Source organism: Candoia aspera, chromosome 2, assembly GCF_035149785.1.
Source record: "Candoia aspera isolate rCanAsp1 chromosome 2, rCanAsp1.hap2, whole genome shotgun sequence".
Classification (NCBI taxonomy): Eukaryota; Metazoa; Chordata; class Lepidosauria; order Squamata; family Boidae; genus Candoia; species Candoia aspera.
In genome coordinates, this window is record NC_086154.1 from 51018302 (window position 1) to 51032564 (window position 14263).

Genomic DNA, 14263 nt, shown 5'->3' on the forward strand with positions numbered 1-14263 from the left:
AAATGCAAGCGGTTGCCAAATGCCCAAAATGCAATCATGTGACTGCGGGGTGTGTGCGCGTGTGTGCAATGTTTCATGACAACCAAGGCCATGCCCCTTTCCAAGGCTGTTGTAACTTTGAACAGTTGTTAAGCAAGGACTACCTATATAGAGAATGGACATACTGTATGTAGGTGATCTGTGAAGCATGTAAGTTTGTCAATACAAAATTTTCCTAGCTTGTTACCACATAAGTGGTCTAGATGCTGCTCTCCCTTTTTTGTCACCTAGGATGCAATTTTTCTTTTAAAAAAGAGTTTCCAAGCAAGTAGAGATGGTTTATTTCACTTCCAGGAGAGTCTGTTTTTCTTTGACAGTCCTATATGACTAAAAATCAAATAATCAGAATCCTGTGTGTACTATTTTGAAAGATTTTTAAAGCTTGCAAATCAACCTGGGTATTACCACAAACTGTCTTCATTTTCCACAACATAACCAACAAACGGGGGATATTTATTTTATTTATCTATCTACTTATCTTCTATCCCGTCTTTATTATTTTTATAAATAACTCAAGGCGGCGAACATAGCTAATACTCCTTCCTCCTATTTTCCCCACTACAACAACCCTGTGAGGTGAGTTGGGCTGAGAGAGAGCGACTGGCCCAAGGTCACCCAGCCGGCTTTCATGCCTAAGGCGGGACTAGAACTATTAGTCTCCTGGTTTCTAGGTTTCTATTTCTTACAGGGAGATAATTTGGTGACATCTTGATTTTCTGTCCCCTAGTGTTTCATGTTTGTAAATACTGTCAGCTAGCTAGCTAGCTGCTTTCAATACAGGTAGTCCTCGTTTTATTACCACAATTGGGACCAGAACTTCTGTTGTTAAGAGAGGTAGCTGTCAAGTGAGTCACGCTCGATTTTACAACCTTTTTTGCTGCAGTCGTTAAGCAGTTCACCATGGTCATTAAGTGAATTGTGTGATTGTTAAGCAAATCCAGCTTCCCCCATTGAAATGCTTGTTGGAAGCCAGCTGTGAAGGTCACAAATGGCAATCACATGACCCCAGGACGCTGTGATATGAGAGGACTGGTCATAAGTCACTTTTTAAAAGCACCATCGAAACTTCAAATGGTCACTAAACGAATGGTCGTAAGTCGAGGACTACTTCTAATGTCATTTAGAAGTGTATGAATACACTTGAATTTGTACTCATAGTATAAATATGTTGTGCCATGTTGTTTGTTGTAGGCTGAACAAGCTGCCAAGGTAGAAAAGATGCGCCAGAGCATCCTTGAAGGTTTAAATTTCTCCAGGCAAAACCATCCACTCCCTTTCCCACCACCACCTGCCATGCCTTTCTATCCAGCTTCTGTTTATCCTCGACACTTTGGGCCAGTTCCACCTCAGGGCAGAGGCAGAGGCTTCACTGGTAAGTTTGCTTCACTGTTAGACTGTTAATCCAAGGTAAATTAATGAGGGCTTGTATTAGGGCCTGTGTAGGGAGTGCGTAGTGGCTACGATGTTGGGCTATGGTAGGGAGACTCATCTCTCAGATCAACCTACCTCACAGTTGTTAAGGGGAAAATGGAGGTAGAAATCCTATATTTATCACCTACAGCTCCTGGAGGAAAGGTGGGATATCAGTCAAGCAGATCAATAAAACCTCTGGGTGAGATCATCTGTCACCACGGGATGAGGTATCATCAATATGCTGATGATACTCAATTATACATCTCCATCCCGGGTGAAGTAAGTGATGTCGTGACCACCCTCTCCAGGTGCCTGGAGGCTGAGGGCCTGGATGGGGAACAACAGGCTTCAGCTGAACCCTGGTAAGACAGAGTGGCTTTGGATTAATGGCTCCTCAGTCTCTGGGAAATTGTCATCTTTAGTGCTGGATGGGGTTGCACTGCCCCAGACAGACCCAGTGGGTAACCTAGGGGTCCTCTTGGACTCACAACTCCTGCTTGAAGAGCAGGTGGCAGTGGTGACCAGGAAGGCCTTTGCGCAACTTTGTGTTGTGTGCCAGTTACACCCTTTCCTAGACCGAGAGGTCCTTCGAACGGTCACTCATGCCCTGGTCATCTCCCATATAGACTTCTGTAATGTGCTCTACATGGGGCTACCCTTGAAGAATATCTGGAAGCTACAGCTGGTCCAGAATGCAGCCGTGCAAGCAATCTTGGGTGTCCCAAGGTTTGCTCATGTAACACCTTTGTTGTGTGAGCTGCCCTGGGTTCCAGTCTGCTTCCGGGTCCAATTCAAGGTGTTGGTTATCACCTTTAAAGCCCTATATGGCATGGGACCAGGATATCTGAGGGACCATCTCATCCCTATTACATCGACCCACCCCATCCAGTCATGCAGGGAGGGCATATTACGAACCCCATCTGTAAAAGAATTCCATCTAGCGGGGTCCCGGAAGTGTGCCTTCTCTGCAGTAGCTCCCGCCCTTTGGAACATCCTTCCCCCAGCGGTGAGACAGGCCCCTTCACTCCTGGACTTTTGAAAAAGATTAAAGACCTGGTTTTGCCAGCAAGCTTGGAACAGGAAGAAGAATAGCCATACCTGGGGATGGCTAGCCCCCTAGAGTGATTTTCGATGGACCTTTTACACTCACGGACTGAGAACTCTCAGCCATCTAGAGTCCATCACGTTTTATTTTTAGTGTATTTATTGTATTTGTAACTGCTTTTGATTTTAATTTTATTTTTATTGTAAACCGCCCAGAATCCCTCCTTGGGAGGGAGATGGGCGGTGATAGATAGAGAGATAGAGAGATAGAGATAGATAGATAGATAGATAGATACAGAAGTTTCTACTAGCTTACCATCTGTACCAATATAGCTGCCAATTGGGCATTGACTAATACAAGCATGCCTGATGTTAGCCTAATAGTAAATAAAATTGGCTGTTTCATATTGGTTCAGTCCAGTAACAGGAAAAATAGCTGCCAGCATTATCCCACAAATGTTCTCACTAGAGTTCAATCAGAATTAGAAGACAAATGCTATAGCAGTTTTCAAATTATAATGCGTGCAAAAAGCTTCAAAAGCAGAAATTCCCATTTGAATTTAGTTCTTGTGAGCAAAGACCATTTCTGCATGGATCCAACTCTATGTCTACAAATAGAATTTCATTAATGGAAGATACATTAAGGAAAAATACTATATTCTGGAAGAAAAGGCATAAATTTAACTTCAACCATAAAGCCATTTAGGAAAATTGAACTGACAAAACCTTTAAATAGTTAAGTTGATTCAAATTTACCTTGAAAGCCGTTTACAGAAGGAGAGAGAGATTTAAGTCTAGGGAATACCAAATTTAAATATGTAATTTAATTATGTTTTATCTATCTATCTATCTATCTATCATATGTCTTTAATTATGTTTTAGGTTTTTAAAATATAAAACATACTCCTCATCATTTAAGAATAGGCATTAGTTTGAAGGTCGGCGGTTCGAAACCGCACGGCGGGGTGAGCTCCCATTGCTCATCCCAGCTCCTGCTCACCTAGCAGTTTGAAAACATGCAAATGTGAGTAGATCAATAGGTACCACTTCGGCGGGAAGGTAATGGCGTTCCGAGTCGTCATGCTGGCCACATGACCCGGAAGTGTCTATGACAACGCCGGCTCCATGGCTTAGAAACGGAGATGAGCACCGCCCCCTAGAGTCGGATTCGACTGGACTTTACGTCAAGGGAAACATTTACCTTTACCTATGAATTGACATCCCAAAAGAGATTGATTGATTGATTGACTGACTGACTGACAACGGATTTAAGTGCCACCTGACTCCAAAATGAGTCTGGGCAGCAGTATTAAAAATGCACAATACAGTATAAATAAAGAAGATAGCATCTGTTCAAACAATACAATGCACACACACACACATGTGAGGAGGAACATCTGCCCTATTCTAAGAATGTTGTCCTCAAAAGAAAAACCATTCATATGCCTATAATCTCTTCCAGTTCAAAGCTTGTTAAATAAGAGCAGTTTGTAGTGAAGACTTGTCTGCCATAATTTTTAAACTGAAGTTGCATATGGGGCAGGGCTGGGACAATGTTGGTTTTTGGGGGGGGGCATTTGCTCCATGGGTGCTGGGCAGTTTTTAAGCAGTTCTTACAGAGCATAGGGGGTGTCATGAACATCTTTCAAGCTTCTCTCCTCATAAACCTTGTCCAAAAGGGAAAGAACAATTGAAAAGCTGACCCTGCCCAGTCTCAGGAGGCTCTGGGGCAACTGGACCCATCTAAAAGCAGTATATCCCAAAGGACATGAGAAAATAAACTTTTTGCTTCTTGTGGACCTGCAAACCATTGGATCTTTTCATTCACGATGAAAGAACTTGAACCTAGTAGTTTACCCAGTGGTCTCCTGAATCTTTATTAGTCTGGGAACTAATCCTTACAGAGGTCCTTATACATCTGGTGTAATAACGGTATTACTCAACCTGACATTAAATTGGATTTGTACGTGACTATAGTAGAAATCCCTTTAATGGAGAGTAGTATACAGAACAGTGAAAAAGTTGCGGATGAAAGTTCCCGTGTTTTCCCCAAGTTAAACCACCCAATGAGTTCAAACCCCCTCCGTTTCTCGGGCATGCAGCCCCCCTCTTCGTGCCAGTCAGTTCAGCTCCATGAAGATGTCTCCCAACCGCTCAGCAGCTTGACCTTGGATGCCAGAGATAGTCCAAACAAGATGTTTTCACACTCCTGGCATGTTCCCCCTCCCAATTCCACTGACCTGCAAGTCCCAACACGTGTTAACTCCATTCATGCATGCGAATCCAATCAGATGTTCTGGGAATGTTTGATCGGGGAACATGACATACCGCCCACCTAGAAAAAATGACAACTATGTACACAATTAGGAAAGAAAAAGAAGTGATAGGATAATTGGAAGAATTAAGTAATTAAGCAGTAGGCTTGTGAGGGTATTTAGTATAGATTTTTTTTAGTAAAGTAGGTGCAGTAAGATTAGTAGAAACCCCTTCGTTATCAGGGAAATGTTTCCAGCGAACTAAGTATTGTAAAGAGCCGTGATGCTTATAAGCATCCAAAATTTCTTGAACTTCAAAGTGTTGTTCGCCGTCAATCATAATAGGAAGTGGTACAGATGAAGTAGGGTGCCATCGTGGCGAGTCACGAAGTGGTTTCAAAAGGCTGCAATGAAAGATGGTGAATTCTTTTTAAATTGTTTGGAAGTTGCAGTTGTACAGTGACAGGGTTAATGATTTTGGTAATAGGAAAAGGTCCTATAAATTTAGGTCCTAGCTTTTTTGAGGGTTGAGGAGAACAGAGGAATTTGGTGGAAAGGTAAACTCGAGACCCAGTTTGGTCTAGTGGTTAAGGCAACGGGCTAGAAACCAGGAGGCTGTGAGTGATTGGCCAAGTTGAAGTGATCTTTTTGCGCCAGTCTGCTGCAGAGAAATTTTCAGGTGGAGAGAGTGGTAGTTTGGGGATAGGGACGAAATCCTGGCCATTAGCTACTTGGAAGAGGGTGAGTCCAGTACTTTGATGTACAGCATTATTATAAGTGGCCTCGGCAAAGGGAAGGAGGTCAACCCAATCGTCCTGCTGATAATTAATGTAGCAGCAGAGGAATTGCTCGAGAGTAGAATTAGTCCGTTCAGTCGATCTGTCCATTTGTGGATGGTTTGACAAGCTTAATGCTTGTTTGGTGCCAAATAATTTTAAAAAAGATTTCCAGAACTTTGAAGTGAATTGAATTCAGCAGTCTGAGATCACATGTTCAGGACATCCGTGTAATCGGTACACGTGTTGCAGAAAGAGCTTTGCGAATTGGGGAGCTGTAGGGATCTTAGTACACGGTACAAAGTGGGCTTGTTTGGAGAACAAATCTATAACTACCCAGATGGCTGTCTTGTTTTTGCTTTCAGGTAAGTCCACAATAAAGTCCATGGCAATCTGTTTCCGTGTTCTAGAAGGGTTAACTACAGGTTGGAGAAACCCTTGAGATTTTCCACCTTTCTTTTTAGATCTAGCACAAATAGGGCAGCTCACAACATAGTCTTTGACATCCTTTTGTAAAGAGGGCCACCAGAATTGGCAGCATATTAAGTGCAAGGTTTTGACAAGGCCAAAATGACCAGGTTTTTAGTTTGGGCACGTAATGGCTCAGGGATATACAGTTTCTCAGCAGAGTACCAGAACCCATTTTGTTTGGTTAAGGTAGATTTATTATTTTGCAACCAAGTATCAGATTGGAGAGCCACTCACAACTCTTGTTGCAACTCAGTATGCACTTTCACTTTCTCTGCCTCAGTTTGACTGCGAGTCACGGTGGCTAGCCCCAGCTGTGTGGAAGAAAAAACTATCAATAATCTCTCTCTCTTGGCTGTTGTGCTGAGGAAAGCGAGAGAGAGCATCCACTAAAAAATTTTTCTTGCCTGGAAAATAAGTTAGCGTGAAATTGAACCAAATAAAAAATTGAGCCCACTGGAACTGCTTGGCATTTAATTTTCTAGGTGTGCGTAAGGCTTCTAAGTTTTTATGAACAGTCCAAACTTCAAATGGGTGTTGAGCTCCTTCTAAAAGGTGCCCACCAGGCTATAAGGGCTGATTTTACAGCAAAAACCTCTTTTTCCCACACATGCCATCTGTGCTCAGTATCAGTGAATTTACAAGACAAGTAGGTGCAGGGATGCAAGGTGCCGTGAGGGTCTTTTTGTAGGAGTACTTCCCCCACCACCATATCTGATGCATCTACCTGGATTATGAATGGTTGCTCAGGGTCAGCATGTTTCAATATGGGTTCGGCTGTAAAAAATGCCTTGAGATGTTTGAAGATGGTTTGATATTCACCAGTCCAATTTAACCATGCTCTGGGGCTTGTGACTTTAAGAGTTTCCCCTTTCCCTTTCATTTTTTAATAAATCAGTCAAAGGCAATGTTATTTGCACAAAATTAGGGATAAATTGGTGATAAAAATTGGCAAACCCAAGAAAACTTTGTAACTGTCTCATGCGTGGGAGTTCCCATGCCACAATGTCCTGATCTTTTGCAGGATCCATCTCTGTTCCCTTAGTGGACACTGTATAGCACAAATAGTTTAGCTCTTTTTTATGGAATTCACATTTTGACAGTTCAGCATATAGCTGAGCATTACAAAGTTTGGTTAACACTTTCTTGACCAATTTAATATGCTCGTGTTCATTGTTTGAGTAGATTAAGATATCATACAAATATACTAAGACCCCTTTGTATAAATATTTTTGTAAAATTTCATTTATAAAATGCATGAACACTCTAGGGCCCCCAGACAACCCAAATGGCATGACTTTGTACTGGAAGGACCCCAAGGAGCAGTTGAAAGCAGTCTTCCATTCATTCCCTTCCCAAATGTGAATCTGGAAATATGCTTCTCTTAAGTCCAGTTTAATAAAAATCTTTCTCTTGCAAGCATGTCTTTCATCAATGGGAGAGGATATTGATTGGAGGTGGAAATACCATTTAATCCTCTGTAATCTGTGCATAATCTTAATGAGCCATCTTTCTTGGTGCAGAATAATACGGGTGCAGCCATTGGTGAATTGGTGGGCTCAATGAACCCATGGGCTAAATTTTTGTCAATAAATTCTCTAAGTCCTTCCATCTCCTTTTGGGACATCGCATACATTTTGGGCTTAAGGAGTTTGGCGTTCAGATCAGTTTCAATCACACAGTACGTTTTTCTATGTGGGGGTAATTGGTCTGACTCTCATCAAATACATCTGCAAACTCTTTATATTGGCTTGGGATTAATAGATTGTGCTCACTAGAAGGAGAGGGGCTTTCTTTGATCATTATACCTGCAAATTCACTTTTTGGGGATGGGGTCTCTTTGGGTAATCCCAGATAAAATCCATCCTGGAACTGCAAACTTCCAATTTCCCAATCTGTATGGGGTTTTCGGCTCCGTAACCATGGCAACCCCAAAATTATTCCATGGGTTTGCAATAGGTGCCACAATAAATTGTAAGGCCTCCTTATGGCTGCCTACCCACATCGCTATAGTCTCTGTATAATATTCCACTGGCCCCCTTTGGATTCTGGTCCATCCAGTTGAGTGAACACTGTGGGTTGCTTCAGCTTTCTCACTTTTAAGTCCAACCCCATTACTATGACAGGATGAATTAAGCACATTGTGCACCCCGAGTCCAGCATGGCTATTAAGTCAGCCTTGCGGTTGGTTCTTAAATTTTTTATTTGTAACCCCACCAGCAATATTGGACAATCATCACTTACCAGTGGATCTTTGCGCCCATCATCCCCCGCCTGCCTGTCAGCGCAATTCAGAGCAGGCACAATTAGTTTCCTGCCGGTTGAGGGTTTTCATCTTCAGATTCCTTTTCAGAGTCCCCGAAAAGAATAAATTCTCCTCTCTACAGGCAGTTGCAGTAGCCGCAGTCCCCTTGCACGTGACAGGTAGAGATTTCACTGTTTTGCTCCCAGCCTTTGTGGTTGTGACCGTCACCAAATGGGGACAATCTGAGGCTCGATGGCCGTCCTTCCCGCATTTAGAACACAACCCTTTCTTGACTCATTCTCTTTCCTCATCCCATGGTCGACTTTGCTTTCTCGCCAATGCTTGTGAACTGGCTGGGGCTCCCATGTTTTTCCCCATGGCTTGAGCTCACACTTGCCATCTGACTTGGAACTGGGTGTTTTCTACTTCCCCCGCTAGACAAATCCATTCTCTCACGATGCTGGGGTCCCCTCGTCCTAATGACCAACATAGCAGCTCTGGTTGCAGTCTGCTTTTGAAGGAATCCACTTTGGTAGACTCCGACCAGTTGGTTACTTTTCCAACCAAAGCTTTAAATTCCATAGCGTATTCTGATACAGTTTTGGACCCTTGTCTAAGTTGTTGGCGAGCTGTTTTGGCCTGGAGCTTCACTAATGGGTCTTCAAAATGGTTTCTTAGTGTCCTAACAGTGAGACACATGCTGAGACGAGGAATAGTACTCTAATGTTTATTACTGCTACATAAACAGAATCCTAACAAACTGAATAAGCGTGGGAAAAACCCAGACATATAAACCCCAAAGGCTAAGGCGGGCCTGATCTGTGTCTCTTTGAATGGTTGCTTAATTCCTCAGTACTACGCATGCACTTTACAGCCTGGATGGGAGCCCCCTGCTCGCCATCCTTACTCATGACACTTAGAGCCCTCATGAAATCATCTAAGTTGCGAAGTTCGGGCACTGCTGCATTGTGCAGTTGCACCAACCAATCAGCTGCTGGTCCCTTCAGCCTAGACCCTACTAAATTCACCTTTGAATATTCCGTAGGGAAGGTGGCCCTGAATTCTTCCATATAGGCCCCCACGTTAGGAAAAAAGCTAATTGGGGGTCCCCATTAAACTTCAGATATAATTCATGGGGCCCTCCTTTTGAGGGGGGGAAGACTTACGTGCCCTGTCAGCGGCTCGCCCCACGTTACAGGAGGTCAGCTGCTTTTCCTGCTCTCTGATGTTGGGGATGGGCGCCTTGAGCCAGGGATTGGCTCGGGAGTTGATCTTTTGGATGAAATGCTGGATTCCATCTCCAGCTGGTTTAATACCCGATCCAATGATAGTGAGATGTTTTGAAGGATTGTCTCCATAGAGGCTACCCGAGCTTCTAAGAATAGCATTTGCTCAGGGGTAACCCCTTGTTCAACCCCTAAGGGTCCTTAGGGCAGAATCTCGTTCCCTTCGGTCGCACATCTGTTGACTGATGGACAGCCAGTGTGACTGGCCTCTGTTCCATCTGCAATCCTGGGTGCTTCGCCATTGATCACCAGGTGGTGCCCAGTCCACGCCTTTAAGATCTGGGTGACCTGGTGGTTGGAGCCAGGAGGCTGCCATTTTAGACCCCCGAGTGTCATCTAGAGTAATCAGCTCCGTGTTTACCTCCGCAGTGCAGCTTTGCAGAGGCATGGAGATTCCCTCAGCTCCTTCTGTTTCCGAATCTCCATCAGATTCAGCCAACGACTCAGATACCGCCTCTGGTTCTGTCAGTTGAGTCGTTGTTCCTTCTTCCCCAATCGGTTGGGTTGCATCTCCAGATGCCAACTTCAACATCCTGTAGGATTTGGGGATTCTCTTCTGGGTACAAATGTCTCCAGGTAGAGTCAAACTGGGATTCGCAAATTTCCCGTGTTTTCCCCAAGTTAAACCACCCAATGAGTTCAAACCCCCTCCGTTTCTCAGGCATGCAGCCCCCCTCTTTGTGCCAGTCAGTTCAGCTCCATGCAGATGTCTCCAGTGGCTCGGCAGCTTGACCTTGGATGCCAAAGATAGTCCAAACAAGATGCTTTCACACTCCTGGCTTGTTCCCCTCCCAATTCCACTGACCCACAAGTCCCAACACGTGTTAACTCCATTCATGCATGCAAATCCAATCAGTTGTTCTGGGAACATTTGATCAGGAAGCATGAGCTCTAGCATCAGTTGTGAATACATAATGAATCCAGCAAATTCCTCTGTTTCTAGCTTGACAGGTTTTCTGACTTGATGTTGCTGTTCAGTTAGTATATTATCAGAAGCTGAAGTCAGGGGCTAAGTTCATGGCGCAATTCTGTCCCCCTCCCTTCCACAGGGGTCTATGGCTTTGGGGGCCCTTATGGAGAAACGGTTGCAGCAGGCGCTTATCGGACCTTCCGAGTGACTGCCACAGGAGGACACTCCGGAGCTTTCTCTGGCGGCGATGGCAACAGGACTAGCAAGTTTCAGGGCGGTAATACCACCAATCCCCTTTCCTTATTGCTCACAGCAACCGTGCACTGACCTGAGCTTTCCAATATTCATGGTATGAGTTTGTGTTCCCAAAATAAAACCACACTTCAAAGAAAGAGTTCTCCCATTTTCTCCAGTGTATTTTTGTGAAAAGATGGAACAGGAAATTCCTACATTTTAATTTTCACAGATTCCTATGTGCCCTCTAAATCAAAGATCTATTTAATGTCACTTAAAGGTAAGGATGTCCTCAGACTGAGCTCAGGCCCTGGTGATTACAGCCATGCAGTTTTCATGGTGGTGTGGAATGATTGCCACAGTCTTTTGCTGAGGTTCTTTGTCAGCTCCCTGATAGTCTCCCATCCATGAACTAGCCAGCCTAACCTTGCTTAACTTGAGATCAGGCCAAGTTGGCTAGATGCTGCACTTGCTATCTAGCGCTTAGTAGCCTAATGTAGCAGCTAGTGTGCTGTTACCAGATAATAAAATACAAAGAAGAATGAAATTCTCTGACTATATCAATACAGTAGTCATTAGTAAATTTATATTACTTCTGGTTTTAACTACTTTTAACCTTTTTGCTATTAGCTTGATTTGTCATGTTCAGCTAACCTTTCTTCCTTAGATCTTTGGAAATGATTGCTCTAAACTAAAGTAGCAAATTGTACTAATAGATACGAATATTCAAGTTTAAAATTAGATGCATTTTGTAAGAAAAGCTTTCTGAAGGTTTTAGAATGCATCTGTAGCTTGTCTCAATGTTTTAAATATTAGTTAATGCAACTTTCCTTTTTGATAAATATTAAACATCTGAAATTCTCACAGCACCATTGAAAATTGTACTTGCAGATTTTTTTCCTCCAAGTTATTCAGTAGGAAAGTTTGAAACAACCAGGTTAAAAATCCAAATACTTCCTTTGAAATAACAGGACAATCCTGGCAAGTTTACATGTTAGCAGCCCCTAGTTATTCACTTACATGCCAGCAAACCCAAACTGCTCTTTATTTACAACTAGATGGGGGTTGTGGAAGCGAAGTTTCTGTTGGGGCAGGAAAGTTTTAGATCCAAAACAGGTCATTTAGAAGTAGCTTACCCAACTGTGATTTCAGAATCATAAACTCATTGTACCGCATTCATTTCACAACAGTGAATGAATTGGATGCAGCTTTTTGTTTGTACTTGCTGTGCCACTGATCTCAGTGGCCCTAAATCCTACTTTGACACAAAGCCTATACAGGTATGTGCAAGAACTCACTCTTAAAAGAAAAACTAATTTTCAAGGTAATAAATTCCTCCATTTAAATTTCCATCACAGAGTAACACCTTTTTAAATCTTGGTTTAGGTGTCCAACCCATTCCTTCTCAGGGAGGGAAGCTTGAAATAGCCGGCACTGTAGTGGGCCACTGGGCGGGAAGCAGACGTGGTCGAGGAGGAAGCAGAGGGCCATTTCCTCTGCAGGTCGTTTCCGTTGGAGGACCAAGGGGGTAAGCAGAAACTAACATTGCATTTATGTTTGGATTGATTAAAAGGAGATGCCTGCTGGATTTTGACTTGATTATGATACAGCAGTGGTGACTGTCCAGTAAGCAAACATTGGTTTGCAGGGTATTGGCTCAACTGTTTATTTTCTTAGAATGTAAAAGTAAAGACAGATGTTGCTGGTTGCTATGTCACTACTAGTGGTTTTACCTGTGAACCTCCTTCATGGGACAATGAAGTTAGCATAAATCTGTGAAGCTTTTCTCAACATAGAAGGCCACGTGGCTGACTGTGAATTTATTGAAAACTGTCTAAGGTTTAAAAATTATTGTTGTATACCAATATCGAAAGACAAAACAGGCAATCTAGTCCTGGGAGAATTTTAAAAAATAATGTCTCATGCTAAGTAACAACAAGGTACAAACAGATCATTACATTACTGTGAATGTAGAGTCCATCCCAGACACATTCTAGAGAATGCAGATTCTCAGTCCACATCCCTGAGAGCAAGGGGCGGCTTCTTGGCAGAGTCAGATCACCTTAGCCCCTCCTCGGTGGAGAGTTAGGGTTAATCCTGTCCCATCTTATCTGGCCCAGCAAGAGAGGCATGCTCCGGGTCCTGTCTGCTAAGGAGTGTCATTTGGCAGGACCCAGGAGGAGAGCCTTTTCTGCTGTAGAGCCTGCCCTCTGGGGTACCATCCCTCCAGAGATCAGATTGCCCTGACCCTACTGGCCTTCTGCAAGGCCCTGAAGACCTGGTTCTGTGCTCAAACCTGGGGCCCCGGTGTGTGATACAGCCTGTTTCCTGATTGTATGGATTGTATGATCTTTAAAAGTTTTTCCTTGGTTGCTATGCGTTTTATGTGATATTTTGTATGTGGTTTTATTATTGTTTGCTGCCCAGAGTCACATATTTGATACGGGCAGCCATGTAAGTCCAAAAACTAAATAAAATTACATTGCATTATAATTGGGAAATTAATGCTAGTATAATTAGGAAATTAACCCTGCTGCAATTAGAGAAATATAATAAAGCTAGGGTGAGATCACAAAATTGAGTGGGAATTAAGAATTAATAAAGAAATACAATTGAATCTACTCAGAGGAAGTTTCTTCAACTCAAATCTTACAGTTAAGGCTGCTTAAGAATATGTTCTAGCAACGAGCCTGATTTTATTCCAATACAAAATGTATTACCAACAATTATTCAAATAAACGTAAACTTTTCTGTTGCTAGGTTAATTAGCTGGCAAGTAGGAAATGCATAATGTAAGGAGAAGAAATATTGCAAAGTTAGAATTCATTCTATTAAAATAATACGTTTCAGTTGCTTTCTGAAAATACAGAAAAACAGCTGCCGTTTTGGTTATGCATGGAAAATTGAATTCTACTGTATTTCCAGAGAAATTTATGAAGTTTAAATGTGTTTATCTTTTTCTGGTTCTATGAAGACGTCCTAGAGGAGTTATTTCCACACCAGTGATAAGAACATTTGGCCGAGGAGGAAGATACTACGGGAGAGCTTATAAGAACCAGGGAGCTCTTCAGGTAACAAACAAAACCACGGATCAACTGTTTTTGTTAATGTAACTTAATGTTGCATTGGGATTGTTGTTTTAAAAAATAGGCGCATTTGGCCAACAAAGCGTTAACAAATCCATTTTCCTTGTGGTTTTCATTAAAAAATAAAAAAAGCAGTGCCAAATTGTGGGGTGATATCTAATCCTGTTTAGTATTCTATTTCCACAGTAACCAGTTAGATTAACCTGGACATTCTCCACTGGAATGTATAGTAATTGTTTAAACAACTTTGTTTTACAAATGGTGATACTTTATTATCAGTATTCAGCCAGTCAATTTACCCGATGATGTGGATTGCAAATAGCTGGCTAGCAAATGAGAGTTATTAACACAGTTTCCTGGACTGAAAATTATTGTTAGCATCACAGAATTTTTTAAAAAAACTTCAGGCATCATATTCTGTGTAAAAAAATTCCAAGAAATGCTGAATTTCAGTAATTTGCCTAAGTTGGTAACTCTTTCAGTTATATTTAACTAATCTCTTTCTTT

At 42.5% G+C, this 14263-nt stretch overlaps 1 protein-coding gene across 2 annotated transcripts in view; it reads left to right on the top strand.

Annotated features, from left to right (window-relative positions):
- Window positions 1–14263, top strand: part of FAM120A (family with sequence similarity 120 member A) — a 73476-nt gene that overhangs the window by 57276 nt on the left and 1937 nt on the right. For both annotated transcript variants that reach the window (XM_063291805.1, XM_063291806.1), the window contains 4 exons: window positions 1231–1411; window positions 10576–10713; window positions 12057–12198; window positions 13645–13741. In XM_063291805.1, the coding sequence (XP_063147875.1) occupies window positions 1231–1411; window positions 10576–10713; window positions 12057–12198; window positions 13645–13741 (558 nt within the window). The remainder of the gene's footprint in view (window positions 1–1230; window positions 1412–10575; window positions 10714–12056; window positions 12199–13644; window positions 13742–14263) is intronic.